The 17,238-nt window shown below is 50.0% G+C and overlaps 2 protein-coding genes across 7 annotated transcripts; both read left to right on the top strand.

The window, feature by feature from the left end:
* Positions 1-1,449: 1,449 nt before the first annotated feature.
* LOC106831658 (folate receptor gamma-like) lies at positions 1,450-5,565 on the top strand. 2 transcript variants are annotated; one of them, XM_070490785.1, is made up of 5 exons: positions 1,450-1,537; positions 1,760-1,967; positions 4,508-4,696; positions 4,809-4,944; positions 5,103-5,565. In XM_070490785.1, the coding sequence occupies exons 2-5, from the start codon at positions 1,800-1,802 to the stop codon at positions 5,387-5,389; spliced, it is 780 nt and encodes a 259-aa protein (XP_070346886.1). In that variant the 5' UTR covers positions 1,450-1,537; positions 1,760-1,799; the 3' UTR covers positions 5,390-5,565. The 2 variants fall into 2 exon arrangements, with proteins under 2 accessions (XP_070346886.1, XP_044608735.2); XM_044752800.2 differs by lacking the exon at positions 1,450-1,537 and adding an exon at positions 1,562-1,669.
* A 2,931-nt stretch (positions 5,566-8,496) lies between these two features.
* On the top strand, positions 8,497-14,692 carry LOC106831659 (folate receptor alpha). 5 transcript variants are annotated; one of them, XM_070490790.1, is made up of 7 exons: positions 8,497-8,708; positions 9,700-9,842; positions 10,896-11,055; positions 12,221-12,381; positions 13,655-13,843; positions 13,991-14,126; positions 14,276-14,692. In XM_070490790.1, the coding sequence occupies exons 4-7, from the start codon at positions 12,229-12,231 to the stop codon at positions 14,554-14,556; spliced, it is 759 nt and encodes a 252-aa protein (XP_070346891.1). In that variant the 5' UTR covers positions 8,497-8,708; positions 9,700-9,842; positions 10,896-11,055; positions 12,221-12,228; the 3' UTR covers positions 14,557-14,692. The 5 variants fall into 5 exon arrangements, with proteins under 5 accessions (XP_070346891.1, XP_070346892.1, XP_014697502.1 ...); XM_014842016.3 differs by having other exon boundaries at positions 8,500-8,708; positions 9,642-9,842; XM_070490792.1 differs by having other exon boundaries at positions 8,540-8,708; positions 9,751-9,842.
* Positions 14,693-17,238: the final 2,546 nt, after the last annotated feature.

The raw sequence follows: 17,238 nt of genomic DNA, 5'->3' as shown, positions 1-17,238 counted from the left end.
TTGAAGATGATGCAATCAGATGTGACAATAATACCCAAGTGTGTAAGTGTGGATAACTCAGCTTCGTGAGCTTTTTGCTTCTTTTGTCCAAAGCACAAACGTGTAGTGAAACTACCCAAAAAAAGCAAAGCGTAGAACAGTATGTTATCATTGTGAACAAAAATGGGATATATACGGCATAAATGCACAGAATTTCTCTGGCAGTATACCCAAGGGACAAGCACAATTGGTGGTCTCAAGTTCATACTTTTGCAAACATGTGGATGGTATCCTGGATAGTATCCGTAACAATGTAGCATTGTTTTGTGCATGCCCTTCTTGTTGAAATTTACATAAATGGTATCAGATCAGATTCATCATTCCGTATCTTATTTTTCCATTCAACATTTTTGCATATTTGTATACATATACCTACATACATGTATATCATATTTAAATAAAGTATACATTCACATGGTTCAAAAATCAAAAGAGCCTAGAAAGGTTTTCAGAGTCTCATCCCTAATCCTGTGCCCTCCTCCCAAGCAACTACTTTTTAAATTTTTGTGTACCTTTCCAGAATTTTCTTATATAAACACATATATTCTCCCTGCTCCTTTTTTACACAAAAGATTGTGTACTATGATGCCCTTCTGCACCTTTCTTCTTTCACTTAACAATACACTTGGAGATTTTTCCATATTTGTACATCAAGAGCTTTCTCATGCTTTTTACCAGGTTAAATCCCGTTGGGTGGATGTACAATAATTGATTGAACTGGCCGCTTATTGAAAGACAATTGAGCTGTTTCCTAGGCAAAGCCTGCCTGCCATCCCTGAGAGGGAGGCTGATGAAGCGGTCAGGATGGGCTTGTAAAAGGGGGGTGGGGGTGGGGAGACACTCTACCTTCCCAGGTGGACTGAGGGCAGTGGTAGGAGTAGGACAGGGAGGAAAAGTGGGGATGAGAGGCAGGCAGCAAGGTGGGGTCTCCCCCAGGTTTCCCGGAAGGCTGATATCTCTGCTGACTTTTCCTCCTGTGTCCCCTCTGCCTACTGCTTTGGCTCAGTTCCTTCCTCATGTGCCCTTTACCTGTTGGCCTTCTCCTAACTCTAGGCCTGACTCTGCCCGAGGCATTCCCCAAGACCCAGGTGTGGGGGGAACTGGGGTCTGCCTCTCTGGCCCTGCACTCTCGCTGGCTCTCCACATTGCCCACCCCCCCGCCCATCAACTCCTGTGGCATCTGGTCCAGGACCCTGAGCAATTACGGAATGCCTCAGGGGCCTTTAGCTGGCCCCAGTTCAGCTTCCCTCTTTGCCCCACTGGCAGCCTCTGGGCACCTAAACCTAGCCTGCCCTGGTCTAGTGGGGATGTGCTGTTGAAGCAGAAGCCCCGAGGCTGGCTGGTACCCCTTCCTCTCACTCCCCACCCCTTTCAGTGTTCAGTGTTCAGAGTCTGTGTTTCCTCTTGTGCAGATTTGAGATGACTTGTCCGGCTGGCAGGGCCGTCTGATTGTGGATGAAATACTGGCTGGGGAAATCCAGAGCGGGAGGTGGGGGAGGTGGGTGGCTCCCTCCAAGGTCACAGAGCAAGCTAGTGTTGAAATGCCTTGGTGGGGGGGCAGGGAGGAATTCCTGCCTCTTGGCCCAGACTTCCATACGCCCTTCATTGCTTGGCTCAGCTGCCCTGTGGGGTAAACTGGGTGGGGAGAGCAGAAGATGTGGGCTTGGGAGGGAGACAGGAAATCTGTCCGACAGTCTTTTGGTTACTGTGGTTCTTTCAGGCCTCGTCTACCTCTGACTGTGGCTTCCTAGCAGGAACAGATGGACATGGCCTGGCAGAAGACACAGTTGCTGGTTCTGGCTTTGGTGGCTGCTGCACAGGGTGGCCAGCCCAGGACTCCACGAGCCAAGACGGACCTGATCAATGTCTGCATGGATGCCAAGCATCACAAGACAAAGCCAGGCCCTGAGGACAAGCTGCATGACCAGGTGAGGATGGAGTGAGGTCTGGGGTGGGGAAGAGGACTGACTCTAAAAAGGGAAGAAGTTAACAGAATGAAAAGATCAGCTTTGGGGGGTGATGGAGGCAGAAGGATGGGTGAGATGATCCTGGAGGACCTCCCCCAGTAGACTACCAAATCTACAATAATGGGGGGACCATTTGTTTAGCCCCCACTATGAGCCAAGTTCTTTCCTCACACCTTGTCAGTGAATATGCCCCAAAGGCCTACTTGGTGGTGGTGGTGGTCGGGGGGGGGGTCTCTCCTTATACAAATGAGGAAATAGGCCCAGAGAGGGCAGAGGTACAAGTGGAATGAGAGGCCGATAACTAGCAGGGGCCAAGAGAGGGATTGGTGGTAACTTTCCCAACCTTAGTAATGTGCCAGCCCATGAAGCTCAAAGGCAAGGTAGAAAGAGAGACAGGTCCCTCATGTCACAATGCAGCAAACATGTACAAACAGGCTGCATCTCCCATCCCCTTTAGGGTCTGAAGGGACAGTGACAAATCAGATACTCTGGGAAGACTTTCCAGGACAGGGGCCATTGGCCTTGGCCCTGGAGGATGAGTAAGAATTTTCCAGGAAGGCAAGGCAGGAAAGGGCAGCCTAGCAGAGGACAGTGTATACACGGGTCAGGGGATGACAGCCCAAGCAGTGGCAAGTCTAGCATGGCCAGAGCCAAGGAAGCTGCTGCTCGGAGAGAAGGGGAGGTGAGGCCAGGTCCCCAACTCATAGGTAAGGCCCCTGAAGCAGTCAGGAAATCCGAGCTTGAAGTTGAACTCCAGGCTCAGGAGAGATGCCGGTATGTTATTCTTTCTGGTCTCCTCCTCTGCTCCCCACAGAGTTTCACATTGTGAGAGGGCGGGGGATGTTCTCAAGGAACGACTGGTGTGGACTGACTCCAGGGGCTTGAAGTGAAGAGAGGGACGCCCAGCAGCCTCGTGACTTCTGAGTCATTTCCAACATTTCGTTTGTTTTGTGTGTGTGTGTGTGTTGTAAAATACACGTAACACAAAATTTGCCATTTTAATCATTTCTAAGTATACAGTTTAGTGGCATTAAGTAATTCACATTGCTGTGCAACCATCACCACCACCCATCTCCAGAACTTTCTGATCTTCCTCAACTGAAAGTCTGTACTCACCACTCCATCCTCGGAAATTTTGACTTCTAAAAGGTGCTTTTGAGAATTCTCTGGAGCACTTCCTCTTTGCCAACAAATGATGCAGAAGCAGACCTTTGAGGGGGACAGATGATTGCCATTCTGAGGGACATGTTCTATATAGGAGTGGCTATTTTTGTTGAGCCCCTGCTATAGGCGAGGAAGGGCTTCTTATTATATTAATTAACTCTTTCAGAGGCAGAAACCACTGACCCTGACTGGCAGGTCAGGGATGAGGTGCACGGGGTTTTGCAGGGCAACCAAGAGTTGGGGTATCTGAGGAGGAGCATGTGTGAAGCCAGGGAGTCCTGGAAGCATGTTCTGTGTCAGTGGCACTGGGCGTGGGCTGGGTTGTTGGAGAGGGGTAGGTTTGGCCTTACCCTTGTGGATTTTCCTTAGTTTCTCCTGAGTGCCCAGACCTGTCACATCCCCTCTCACTTGACCCTGGGCTCTAGAGTTCAGCTCAGAGATTTTAAGCAATTGGCTCATGATGGCTCAGCTCTTGAGTCCCAGCCTGGACTGATTTCTAAAGAGAAACTTCCACCACTTCTACCATCTTACCCGCCTTGAATGGATGTCTCTAGGATTGCCTACCACATTTAATCAGGTCCATGTTCAGGCCCGTGTGCAGACCATCACCCCTCTGTTCCCTGCTGCTTTCAAGACCTATCTGGAGTCCCCCATCCTGGGGTTCCAGACTCTGGGCGTGCCAGACTAGCCCCCTTCACCTCCACTCCCCACCACAACCTAGGGCCAGGCTCCTCTCTGCCCTGTCCTGAGTTAAAATCTTAACCCCACCGTTTACCAGGAGTGCAGCTTACTTAAACTCTGTAAAAATTGGAGTAATGATGTTTTTACTGGATGGTTGGGAAGATAAAGTGCAAAAGCCCCAGGGACTTTGCACTTGCTGTTTTCTATGCCTACAGTGTTCTTTGTCTTCCCCCCACCCCTGACTAAAACCATAAGCTCCATGAGGGCTGAGATTTGATCTGTTTTGTTCACTGCATATTCTCAGCACCTAGCACAGTGCCTGATATAAGCACTCAGTTAATATTGGCTGGATGCAAAAGAAGTAATAGGAATAACCCAGATAATGTGAAATAACTTTGTAAACTGTTTAGAGATGTACAAATAATAATTGCTCCCTCAGACAGTGGTTCCCCACCCACATCCTCTGCCTTACTCTCTGTTAAAAGCCAATATGATAATTGCATCTACCCCAAAATGGGAACTCCTCAAGGGACAGGCATAAAGGCACCCTCCCCAGAGAATGTGTCTCCTGATGACCTACCTGGGGCAGAGGAGCCAGAATATGCTAGAGATGGCTGTGGAGGGGGAGGACCTAGTCCTGCGTCTTGCCCTCCCAGTGCAGTCCCTGGAAAAAGAACGCCTGCTGCTCGGTCAACACCAGCCGGGAGCTGCACAAGGACACCTCCCTCCTGTACAACTTTAACTGGGACCACTGCGGCAAGATGGAGCCCGCCTGCAAGCGCCACTTCATCCAGGACACCTGCCTCTATGAGTGCTCCCCCAACCTGGGGCCCTGGATCCAGCAGGTACGCGTGTCTCCCTCACCCCAGCCCAGCAGGCTGCCTTCCAGCTCAGTTAAGGCTGCACATGCCAACATCCCTGGCTGAGAGGAGCCCTCCCTCCCCACCTCCCATCCAGGTGGACCAGAGCTGGCGCAAAGAGCGTTTCCTGGACGTGCCCCTGTGCAAAGAGGACTGTGAGAGCTGGTGGGAGGCCTGCCGCACCTCCTACACTTGCAAGAGCAACTGGCACAAGGGCTGGGACTGGACCTCAGGTGAGGGCTTGGCGGTGGGGAGATGGAGGCGGGGTTTGGAAAACAGGGAGGGGGGGCGTTTGAGGATTTGGGGTTGGGTGTGGATTTCTGGGAGTGGCCAGAAATGAGCTTTGGGCCCAGGAGCCGAATGTCTGTGCCCACCCTCTCTCCCCCTGCAGGGTCTAACAAGTGTCCAGCTGAGGCCACCTGCCGCACATTTGAGTCCTACTTCCCCACGCCTGCTGCCCTGTGTGAGGAACTCTGGAGTCACTCCTACAAGGTCAGCAACTACAGCCGAGGGAGTGGCCGCTGCATCCAGATGTGGTTCGACCCGGCCCAGGGCAACCCCAACGAGGAGGTGGCGAGGTTCTATGCCATGGCTATGACTGCTGGGGCCATGTCCCATGGGATGGGGCCTCTCCTGCTCAGCCTGGCCCTGATCCTGCAACTCTGGCTCCTTGGCTGAGCCGCTCCCTCTGCTGACACATGGACATCTTCCTTGCTTATACCCAACCTGGTTGACTTTAGCTCAGCCCAGCTCACCTCTTGCAGATGAGGGGGCCTCACCATGCCCTGGTCATTCCTGATCCAAGATGGGTCCTATGGGGTTCCTCTGACAGCCTATTCCAATAGACAGATCCACGTGTGTCTTGTGTCTTGTAAATAATTCAGGAATGATTGGACTGGGGGGACATGCCTCATTGCTTCATCATTCCTGTTGAGAGGCCCAGAGGGACTGGGACTAGCTTGAAGTTCACCAGCAAGTAGGGGTTGGAAGTTGGTCCCCTAGTCTGGGGCTCTTACTTCTCCACCAGGCTTCCCCCTCATGCCAATTTCATCACTTCCCCACCACAGGGGACCAGAGGATTGGTGGAAGGAAGGTGTGCAGAGATTGGTGGATGAGTTATTGGGCTCCTGATGGGAAAGAAAGTTTCTTTCCCCTTCCTTCCCTTACTAGATGTGGGCTGGGGTTGAGATATTGGTGGGGGGATCCCAATGATGAACACTTGCATTGTTTCCCTTTTATAAATGACAAATAATGCTGCAACGAATAATCTTGTACATAGTACAAGAATGTTATACTTGAATTCCGGAAGACAGATCGCCGAGTCAAAGAGTATATGGATTTATAATTGTGATAGTTACAGAGGTGGCTTCAATGCGGCCCCACCAGCAATGCGAGAGTGCGTGTTTCTTCACAGCCTGTCCACACAGGATGGCGTCATACTTTTGATTTTCTGCTAAACTGACATGTGGGAAAAAGGGCATCTCAGTGCAGTTTTCATTTGCCACGTGTCTTATCATAAGAACACAGTTTCTGAGATCTTTCCACATTAATCTATTAAGATCTAGTTCATTCTTTTTTTTTTTTTTAAAGATTGGCACCTGAGCTAATATCTGTTGCCAATCTTTGTTTTCCTTCTTCTTCTCCCCAAAGCCCCCCCCACTATGCAGTTGTATATTCTAGTTGTGCTGTGTGGGACGCCACTTCAGCATGGCCTGATGAGCATTGTCACGTCCGTGCCCAGGATCTGAACCTGCAAAAGCTGGGCTGCCAAAGCGGAGTGTAGGAACTTAACCACTTGGCCATGAGGCCAGCCCCTGTTCATTCTTTTTAATTGTTAAGCAATATTCCAATATATGTTTATTGGATGTATATCACATTTAATACAGTCACCTAACTGATGGATACGTGAGGGAGGGAGGTTCATTTATGACCTTGACATTTTTTAAAAGCTTGGGCCAGTTATTTTGTGGAATATCCCTCATTATGGGTCTCTGTTTCCTCATCATTAGATTGAGGTTATGCATTTTGATACGAATATCTCAAAGGCAATACTGCGTCCTTCTTGATACATCATAACGGGAGGCACGTAGTGTCGGGTTTGTCCATTCCTGAGGATGTTAACTGATCTTTTGGTTAAGATTGGGTCCGCCAGGTTTCGCCACTACTTTTTTCCCTTTGTAATTGATAAGGATGCTGTAGGCAGATACTTGAGAACTGAGGATATCCCATTCGTCGTCAAACTCTCACCCACGAGTTTCACTCTCTGATGGAGATTTTTATACAGTAAAAACAAACAGCAAAAATGTCTTGTTATATGACAGCCCCTCACCAACCCTTTCATGCTTTCCCATGGTATGTGTTGGAAAAACCAGACTTCTTCAGTGCAATAGAAGGCCCTGCCCCACTCCCCCCTTAGATCTCCTGTCCAATCATCCCCCTCCACACCCTCATATATGAGCTCCAGTCACACTTTCACTCTGGGGCCTTTACTCCAGCAATTCCCTCTCGGTGTTCCTCGAATGTTCTTTTATCTTCTGCAGGCTGGCTCCTTGTAGCTACTGAGATTTCAATCTACAATTCCCCCCCGAAAATGACTTCTGACCACCCAACCAAAAGAAGTCATCCTGGCACTTTCTTCTCACATCCCTCCAGCGCCCTTGAACACAAATCTATCTACTGAGTTTGTTGTCTGGCTTTTCCCTAACAAAACATACACACCTGAAAACAGGGAATATGTCTATGTCATTTTGTCCCAGATCCCCGGGGCCTGGCTCAGTGTGTGACTCAGAGGAGGTGCTCAGGAAGTTAAGGAATCCATGCACTAACTTTCTCAGCCAGCAGATGCTTTCTGAGCACCCAGTCTGCTGAGCTCGGCCTGCCGACAGCAAGGGAATTGAGCACGGTCTGGCAGGGCAGACAGACCTGAGAACCAATGACTCTTAGAACAATAAGCTGAGGCTTTGCTACAGGGAAGCACAGAGTGGGGCAGAGTTCTGGGGAAGCCCAGAGAGGTTAGGGAAGGCTTCCAGAGGAGTAATGCTTGCCAAGCAGAAAACGGCAGAAGGAATGGCATTCCGTGGAGAGGGTTTGGCAGGTAATAGAAGTGCACGCAGAATTTCTAGGGGGCTAAGATAGCAGTCAAGAGAGGAAGGGCAGAAAGTGAGGCGGGAGCAAAGCAACAATGGCTCTGCCATCCTCAGGCTGATGCCCTGAGGGCCCCTCACAGAGCTCTCCTTTCTTTGGGAAAGAAGCCAGGCTTGAAATCAGACTCTGATCTGAATCCTGGGCCTTCCTTGCTGCTGGGAACTGCAGTTTCCCCGTGAGGATGGGTGACAAGTGAGTGCATGTGGATGGGCTGGCACTCACAAAAGGCTCCAGTTTCTTCCACATCCACTCCCTGCAGCCCAGAGCCCCCGGCTGTGCAGCTCACCTTCCTGTTATCTTTGTTTGACCATGGGGCAGACTTCAGATTGGGGTCTGCAAGGATCCCAATGGCTAACCTTGCTGGTATTAAGCTTCTGGTACAGGTAGCTACTCTCTTGATCAGTTCCCAGGTGGCAGCTTGACCCTGTCCCTTTCTGCTGGCCAGATGGCCCTAGCACCCAGACCCCAGATTCAGAGCAGGGCAGGATGCTCAACAAGGGCAGGGACTCCTCAGGGATCAGAACCCCACCTCCAACTCACCTCCCCGTTGCTGGTTACTACTTCTGAAGCCTGAGGGTACAGGGGCCAAACCTCCCTCCTGCAGTGGAGGGGCCATAAAACCCAGTTAATGATCAGCCCCCAGGGCAGGTGTGGAGGATAAGAGGCAGAGGCAAGTCCTATCTAGAGGAGATTCCACTTTGAGGCATTCCTAGACACCTGGTTCTTCTTCTCCAGTCAGGAGAAGGCTGAGCTGGGCTTGGAAAGCCAGAAAGGAGGTTTGAGGGTTCCAGCGGCCCTCTACCTGCTGAGGTCTTTAGCTGGCTTAATCCTCCCAGGTTGTCACAGGAGTCAGGTAAGGCTCACTCTGAGGGAGAGGGAAACAGGGCACGAGCTGGGGGTCTCCTGGGAAATAATTTCTTTGCAGGCCCTTTAGGACCTTTCTTCTTGGCTGATGCTCCTTCGGAGATGCCTCCTCTGGCTCTGGTCCCCCTCCTGCTCCACGGGCCCAGATCTGTGGCCTTCCCCAGCATATTGGGGCCCCATCTTCCCTAAACTTCCACTGTCGTCCACAGGCTGATGGCTCTCACATCTGCATCCAATCTGAACCCTTCCCCTGGGCTTTTGCCTCTACAGCCAGCTCCCCTTGGGTTGCACATGGCACTTTGACAAAAAGGAGCTCAACATTTCCTCCTGCCCAAATCTGCCCCTCTCCCTTCCCTATCCCCACCAGTGGTACCATCATGGCCTTAGAGGGTGAAAAAAGGAAGGCTTCTGTCCTTGGCTGGCGTGGGAATGGTGGGAGGAGTCTAAATTAGACCAGACTCTTAGATGCTATAGAAAGGATACCTGGGTGGGTGAGTGAGTGGGGGGTTGGGGGGAACTGGGGCCTTGGAGCAACTGAGGCTCAGGTCATTCCAATGACTGTGATTTTGCAGCTGGAGGTGGCTGATGCCTGGGCCTGATGAGGCTGGAGGAGTTGGTGACTCTCTAAGTTGGGGACATGGGAGCTCCTTGCTCTCTACAGCTGGCAGGGAGCTCAGAAGCCTGTGTTCCAGCCCCTGCTCTGCACTTGGCTCTGTCCGGATTCTCTGAGTCTCATTCTCCTCACTTGTATAACAGGACAGAGGGGTTGGAAGTGGATCTGATTATTTTAAAGGATCCTGGCAACTCAGGCTGCAAGGTTATATCAGACTTGAGTTTTGAGGAGAAAATGGGCTAAGTGGGGTTCGGGGACTGGCGTCAGGCCTATTACTATAATCCGCACCCTCTGCCCTCTCCCATGGAGGCCTGGCTGGTGCCCGCGTACAATAATTAACTGCTGAGTGGCCTTCGCCCGATCCCAGGTTCCACTCCTGGGCCACATTCCCGCTGCCTGCCTTCCTGCCGTCTCCTAGGCCACTAAACCGCAGCTGTCCCCTGGCGTAAGGGGAGGTGGACTGTAGAGCAGAGGAGAAGCCTGAGCCAGACAGAGAGCCTCCTTGCCCAGGTAGGCCACTCCCTGCTCCCTATCAGAGGCACACACCCTGTGGTACTCCCAGGGTGTGGTACAGGATTGGCTGAACAGGGAACACTGCTTTGCCTCAAGCACAGAGAATCCAGAAGTGGAGACTGAGGCCCAGAGCAGAGCAGGGGCTGCCCAAGGTGAAACTACAAGTTAGTGTCCATCCCTAACCTAGAAGCCGGCGCTCTGGCCTTTCAGCACAGCACTGAGTTCTCAGTGCTTTAGGTCTGGGGCCCTGGGGCAGGGGGTGTGTGTTGAGGGTGATGGTTGTTGCTGGCAGGGGGTGTTAGCTGGACCAAGCTCCGAAGCTGAGACTAGGAAGGAGGGGAGCGGCTTGCATAATGAGTAGGTCACATGGAGAGGAGCGGGCTTTGGTTCTAGAAAGCAGCCACAGCTAGAAAAACTGATCAACCAGGTGGGAACCAGAGGACCCTGGGGAATGGCCTTCTAGCCCCCCAGTACTCCTCCAGTTGTTCTCTCCCAGCATTCCACAGCAGCTGCCCCCACGAGAGCCTCAGCACGGTGAGGTGCAGGGGACAAAAGCTGAAGGAGCTCCGGACTTCAGGGTCTCAAGTCAGACTTGGGTGGTCCCTGCCGTGGGACTTGGGGCACATCCCTCAAACCATACCACCCTGATTCCTCAATCTGTGCCCAGCTGGCTATCATTTGTTGGGGTTTTCCCCCCTACATTTAATCCTCAGACATAGAAACTAAGCCTCAAGATAATATGAGTCATTTTCTCCTGTCGATGAAAATAATCACAGATGAGCGCTGCAATCGGTTCCCAGCCTAAAGAAAGATGCTTAATCTTTAAGGAGGTGCCAACGTTGGGAGGGGGAGAGAAGTTGCACCTTTATCTAAAGAGCCTTTGCTCTTGCCATAGGGAATCTCTAAAGCAGATATACAATGCATGCTCAACGGCCTCGGTCAGGCCCTTTTGGAAAGACAAGGTCAGGCCAAATTAGGTTTGAACAAAATGGCTTCCTCATGTACTCCAATATATCCTATTACTTGCCATTTTTATTTGTCACTCCCAAGGTCAGGCAGGAGGTGAAGTGTGAGGGCTGGGATCCTGGACGGGCTGATCCGGAACCCTGTTCTCTGATCTGCTAGACCGTGGCCCCAGGAGCCTGATCCGAAGAATCACCTGGCATTCCCTGAGGGTACAGATTTGTCCTGTGCTCTCGGAGCTCAGCGAGTGAGTGGGACAATGGAGGGATGACTGAGTCCTGGGATGAATGAATTAGCAGGCGAGAGAATGAATGAACACTGGAATAAACGGAGTAGCAGAATATTGGGTTGTGGAAGGGTTGGGGGCAAGGAGGAGGAGGGGAACTAGTTGGGAATTCACTTCCAGTTTTCCCTGAGCCCTGCTGGGTGGAGTCAGCCCGGAGGCCACCCAGCTCAGGCCCCATCCAGGAGGTCCAGGCAAGATGCCCGAGTTCTGCAGGCCACGGGGGCAATGTGGAGGCAGAGCAACTTTGTGAGCAGGCAGGGTGCATAAGCTTTAGGAGCCGAGCGTTTTAGGAGAGCAGGCACCTGGTGACCCGCGAGTGGGGTGAAGGACCAGCCACCTCCCAAAGCTCAAGGGTCCGAGGTCAGAGAATTGAGGTGCAATGAAGGCCAAGGGGAGGCCAGTTCTGTGGCAGGGGGCTCAGGATCCTCCCAAGGCCCCATGGGTTGTCTGGCCACCCACACCCACCCCCAGCCCCAAGCCTCTGTGCCCTGTGACATCCCCCAGGTCACAGGGTCTCTGGGAAAGGCCAAATGATGAGGCTGGAAAGGGCTGGAACCAAGGTTTTTTGTTTCTGTTTTTAACATAGGCAGCTTATCTGCAGCTCCAAAACTAAGATACTGTTGTAAGCTTTTGCACCAAATCATTTGGTGTCAAAACCCGCCCTGAAAATTAGTGCGAGGTTATTGTAGTTTTTATTCACCAGTGTCACTATTTCACCACAGAACGTGTGCTTGATCGTTGAGTGCATGTAAATTGTATTACCTTATTTTGTATTACTTTTTATAAAATCTTAAAAATTGTAAACTCTGAAACATTCGTCTCCAAGGATTTTGAACACGGGATTATGGACCCGTGGTCCGGGCTAGTTCCATATTTTGCCCAAACCCCATCCCTTAGTTGTATCACTTGATCCTCACGACCTCCTGGAGGTCAGTGTGGCCCCACCCAAGGGTTGTCTCAGAAGGTGGTGTCTGATCCCAGCCCTCCCTGAGGCCCAGACATGGATGCGTCGGGGTGGGGCGACCCTCCCTGGGCTTCCTCGAGGCCCCACCCACCTAGGGCTGTTCTTCACCTTGAGGCCCCACCTCCACATTCCTTGGTGCCACTGACCACAGCTCTTCCTCAGGGACTGCCATGGCCCTGCCCATGACAACACAGCTGCTGCTCCTTCTGGTGTGGGTGGCTGCCTTGCGGGCAGCCCTGCCCAGGACTGACCTTCTCAATGTCTGCATGGACGCCAAGCATCACAAACAAAAGCCAGGCCCGGAGGACACGCTGCACGAGCAGGTAGGCCAAGGGGTCATCTAGGGTGCGGAGGAGCTGACTTAGGAAGAGGAAAGCAGGAGATAAAAGCGTCAAACCCGTTCCATGGTAGAGGCTGCCTGAGGAGACCTTCAGTTTGCACTGATACGGGCGACTGTTAGTTTAACACATTGTGTGTACCCGGTGTTGTCAGAACCACGCCAACAGCTCAGCTTCTTGGCTGTTGGGTTTCCGTGTTACACAAATCAGGAAGCAGGCCCAGAAATCACGCTGGAGAGACCCACCCCAGGGGTTGACTTTGATTTCAGAGTTTAGACTAGAACTGACCCATCCTAGGATCTGATAGGAGAAAGTACATGGTGCCCCAGTGGTTTCTTTTCTGCCTACCCCAAACAGCTCAAAAAATGACTGGATCTTACCAGTCGTGAGGCTGGGTGCAAGGCACCTTGATTCACGCATCTAGCAAACACTTCTGCTGGGGCTCTCCACCCTACTGGATGTGAGGTCTCCTGCCTATGACAATTGTCTTACCACAACCCCTTTAACATCCTGAGCCTATCTAAACACTCAAAAAATCAATTTGATACCATAACTGTAAAAAAAACAAGCAAAAGGAAAGTCATTTGTAATACGCAGTCCAATATGTAAATATTTGTTTTGACCTCATGAGCAGATAATGATCACAGTCCGGTTTGTGCTTGTTTTGAATCAGAGCCCCCAGCTGCCAGTGCAGACTGACAAATGGATACACCTTGGATACTTCCAGCAGCCTTGACTTGAACTTCTTCAGTCTACATTTTTAAAAAAGTGCACATTTTAATATTTTGCTTTTATACTCAATTCTAGGCTGTGGGTTTTCATTCCTTCAACAAGAATGTATTGAGTATTTATGGAATTAGAACTATTCTGGGGGTACAATTTATTTAACTTGGCTTCCTCACCTCCAAGTCTTTGTCACCTTCTCAATGAGGCTTAATCTGACCATTCTAGAAATCTGCAATTCTCCATCCCTTTCCCCGGCTTTATTTTTTTCCAAAGCAATTACCCTGTGAGAAGTGTTCATTGCTGTGCCCCCAGTCCCTAGAGAAGTGCCTACTTTGAGTAGGAGCTCAATAAAGATTTGAATTATGAATGTATAAACACCATGCCTCCCCCAAAGAGGAAGCCCCAACAGCAAATATTTCCCTGAAAGACTGACTACACTGGTGGATGAAGGACTAAAAGAGGAGAGGCTGCCTGTGGGAATATTCTGGCTGTGGCGGGCGTGGCAGTCACTCCCCGCATCTTCCCCACTCAGTGCAGTCCCTGGAAAGAGAATTCCTGCTGCTTCCTCAACACCAGCCAGGAAGCCCATAAGGACATCTCCTACCTGTATGGATTCAACTGGGACCACTGCGGCACAATGGAGGCCGTCTGCAAGCGCCACTTCATCCAGGACACCTGTCTCTACGAGTGCTCCCCGAACCTGGGGCCCTGGATCCAGCAGGTACGCGTGTCCTCCTCTGCACCCCCAACTTTACAGAGGAGCTGAGCTTCCCAGACATCTCCTCAGGCTACCTCTCCGACTCTGGGCCTGATCAGGGCTGCTGAGGATCTTGAACCTGAGCCCTGTTTCTCTATTGACATCTCCCAGGTGGACCAGAGCTGGCGCAAAGAGCGGATCCTGGATGTGCCCCTGTGCAAAGAGGACTGTCAGCGCTGGTGGGAAGATTGTCGCACCTCCTACACCTGCAAGACCAACTGGCACAAGGGCTGGAACTGGACCTCAGGTGGGGGCCGGGGCGGGAGCGGTGGGAGGGATTTGGAGGTAAAGAGGTGGGGGTGTGGAACTGGTGTATGGAGATTCGAGGTTATGGGGCTGGCAGAAGCAGAGATAGTTCCAGGCCCAGTAGCTAAAGATCTTCTGTCCTCCCTACAGGGTTTAACCAGTGCCCAGTGGAAGCTGCCTGCCACCCCTTCGATTTCTACTTCCCCACCCCTGAAGCTCTGTGTAATGAAATCTGGAGTCACTCCTACAAGGTCAGCAACTACAGCCGAGGGAGCGGCCGCTGCATCCAGATGTGGTTTGACCCGGCCCAGGGCAACCCCAATGAGGAGGTGGCGAGGTTCTATGCCGAGGCCATGAATAGGGCTGGGCTTGGTGGGGCCTGCTCTCTCCTGCTCTGCCTGGCCCTAACGCTGCTCTGGCTGCTCAGCTGAGCTCCTTTTACCTTCTGATACCTAGACATCCCTGCCTTGTCTAGCCCCACAGCTCCCAGCTATTTGGTTTCTGCTCCATGGTGGGGCCTCTGACCGACAGTTTGAATAAACCAGACACTCCAGACATGTCGTGTGAATTACTTGGGTGAGAACGGGAGTGTTGACTTTTGCTTCCCAGTTCTCTTTGACTGAGCCAGTTATACTTGATCAACACCCAGCACTGATACTTGCTATGGACTTTCCAGATGCTTAACTGTGCTTGTAGCCTAGGACATATTCATAGCTCTCCATTTCATTTTTCACTACAGCTCTAATCCAGAGCCAGGCCCAGGATTTTGTCATTTGAATTGGACCCAAGCCTCCCAGGGTTGACTATTCTGCCCTGTGCTCAGCTCTCCAATAGAAGAGAGGGAAACGGGAATGCCAAGTATGTTCTGAACAGATGCCTGGGAAGAGGTGAAGGGGGCCAGCAAGAGCCGTACCCCACTAAAACCCACAAAGCACTATTTGCCAGACACTGTCCTAAATGCTTTACGGTTATCTTATATTTATGTTATGTTTATTCCTATAGGGTGTAGATACTGTTGTCTGCACTTTATATCCGTGGAAACAGGTGCATAAATTAAGCAACATAGCTAAAGCTTTCACTTGCCTAAGAGCTGGGATTCCAGCCTAGGTAGTCTGGGTCTTGAGAACAAGCTCTTTCCCCTTGCGGAGCAGGTAAATATGTGTACCTTGAAGGCATGATGGATCCCATGCCTGACCAGAGAGGCTGGGCCTCAGCTGGTCTGGCAGAGCTGGGACTGGAACCCAAACCTAGATTCCTAGAACAGGTCCCAAACTCACGATTTGACAAGATTTTAGGCAGTGTTCCCACATTGAGTATAGCGAGTTGCAGTTGCAATAAGCCAGGTGATGTTACAGTAACATCCCTAGTATCTCTCTGGCACAACTAACTTTTATTCCTGTTCAAGCTCCAGTGTTTAAACAGTAGGTTGTCAGGGGGATTCTGCCTGTCACCCAGGCACCCGAGTTGATGGAGGCCCCATCTCATCACACACTTCCACGAGACAGGAATAGGGAACCCGGTGAACTCCATACAGGCTCTAAAAACTTCCACCCAACATTTATTTCATTGGCCAAATCACGGCATGACCATGACTAACTTCAAGGAGGCCAGGAAAATACAATCCTAACATGTGCCTGGAAGGAGAGGGGAATCAGAATGTTTGTCAACAGATCTGATGACTACTACAAAGACTTTGTTACGTTACGGTCAGTTTATATTTCTAGCATGGTCATGGTTGCAAATTAAATTTTTTAGTTAGATCCTGGTAAGAAGGAAAACCTTGAACCTATGCAAAGAATTCTGTCAACATGTAAGTGGAGCGATCCGCTGGCCACCATCCTAGTAGTCTTGTGAACAAGGCCAGTTGATGTATCATATCCTCTACAGAACCGGTGCCACCATTTACAAACATGGCTTGTTGACAGATATATTAGAATTACAGTGAAATTTATGATTAGTACCATCTCGATCCAACGTACCTTATCAAAGGCCTATTGTGCTGTTTCTGAATGATTTATAAACATACTTGTCTGAATCCCACTTTCTGCGGTTGTCATCCTCAAGTTCTGAGGAGTCATTAGCTTGCAGAAAGTCCTAATAATTTTCTATATTAAGATGTCCTAGAGCAGTAATACTGGCATAAGGTTTAGCCATATAGGTCAATGGAACAGAACTGAGAGTTCAGAAATGAATCCTTATATTGATACTTAGTTGATTTTTGACAAAGGTGTTAAGACAAGTCACTGGGGAAGGGATAGTCTGTTCAACAAATGAGCTGGGACACCTGATTACCCACAGGCAAAAAGATGAACTTAGACCTTCAACTCATACCATATACAAAATTAATTCAAGATGGGTCATAGACTTAAATGTAGCAGCTAAAACAATAAAATTTTTAGAAGAAAACAGGCGACCATCTTCCAGACCCTGTGTTAGGCAAAGATTTCTTAGATTAAACTTCCATCCATCATTTATGGATGGAACACAGTCCATCACTGAAAATACTAATAAATTGGATATTATTAAAATTCAGAACTTTTGCACTTCAAATGACACCATTAAGAAAATTAAAAGACAAGTTCAGACTGGAGGACATATTTGCAAAACATATATCTGATAATAAGGATTTTATCCATAATGTACAAAGAATGCTTACAACTCAGTAATAAGAAAACATACAGGGGCTGGCCCCTTGGCCGACTGGTTAAGTTCGTGTGCTCCACTGGGTGGCCCAGGGTTTCGCTTGTTCGGATCCTGGGTGTGGACATGGCACTGCTCATCAAGCCATGCTGAGGCAGTATCCCACATAGCAGGGCCAGAAGGACCTACAACTAGAATATACAACTATGTACTGGGGGGCTTTGGGGAGAAGAAGAAGAAAAGAAAAGAAAAAAAAGATTGGCAACAGATGTTATCTCAGGTGCCAATCTTTAAAAAAAAAAAAAGAAAACATACAACCCAATCTAATAATGGGCAAAAGAAATGAACAGACATTTCATCAAAGAAGGTACACAAATGACTAATAAGTACATGAAAAGATGTTCAACATCATTAATCATAAGGAAAATGCAAATTAAAACCACAATAAGATACTATTTCATACCCACTAGAAT

Source organism: Equus asinus, chromosome 20, assembly GCF_041296235.1.
Source record: "Equus asinus isolate D_3611 breed Donkey chromosome 20, EquAss-T2T_v2, whole genome shotgun sequence".
NCBI lineage: Eukaryota > Metazoa > Chordata > Mammalia > Perissodactyla > Equidae > Equus > Equus asinus.
This window is presented reverse-complemented; position numbering and strand designations above follow the sequence as displayed.

Excerpts from the sequence above, each read along its gene's own strand:
- LOC106831658 (XM_070490785.1), top strand. The coding sequence starts at position 1,800 with ATGGACATGGCCTGGCAGAAGACACAGTTGCTGGTTCTGGCTTTGGTG. Across the intron at positions 4,697-4,808 it reads TGGGGCCCTGGATCCAGCAG|GTGGACCAGAGCTGGCGCAA; the intron begins GTACGCGTGTCT and ends CCTCCCATCCAG. Across the intron at positions 4,945-5,102 it reads GGGCTGGGACTGGACCTCAG|GGTCTAACAAGTGTCCAGCT; the intron begins GTGAGGGCTTGG and ends CTCCCCCTGCAG.
- LOC106831659 (XM_070490791.1), top strand. The coding sequence starts at position 12,229 with ATGGCCCTGCCCATGACAACACAGCTGCTGCTCCTTCTGGTGTGGGTG. Across the intron at positions 13,844-13,990 it reads TGGGGCCCTGGATCCAGCAG|GTGGACCAGAGCTGGCGCAA; the intron begins GTACGCGTGTCC and ends GACATCTCCCAG. Across the intron at positions 14,127-14,275 it reads GGGCTGGAACTGGACCTCAG|GGTTTAACCAGTGCCCAGTG; the intron begins GTGGGGGCCGGG and ends TCCTCCCTACAG.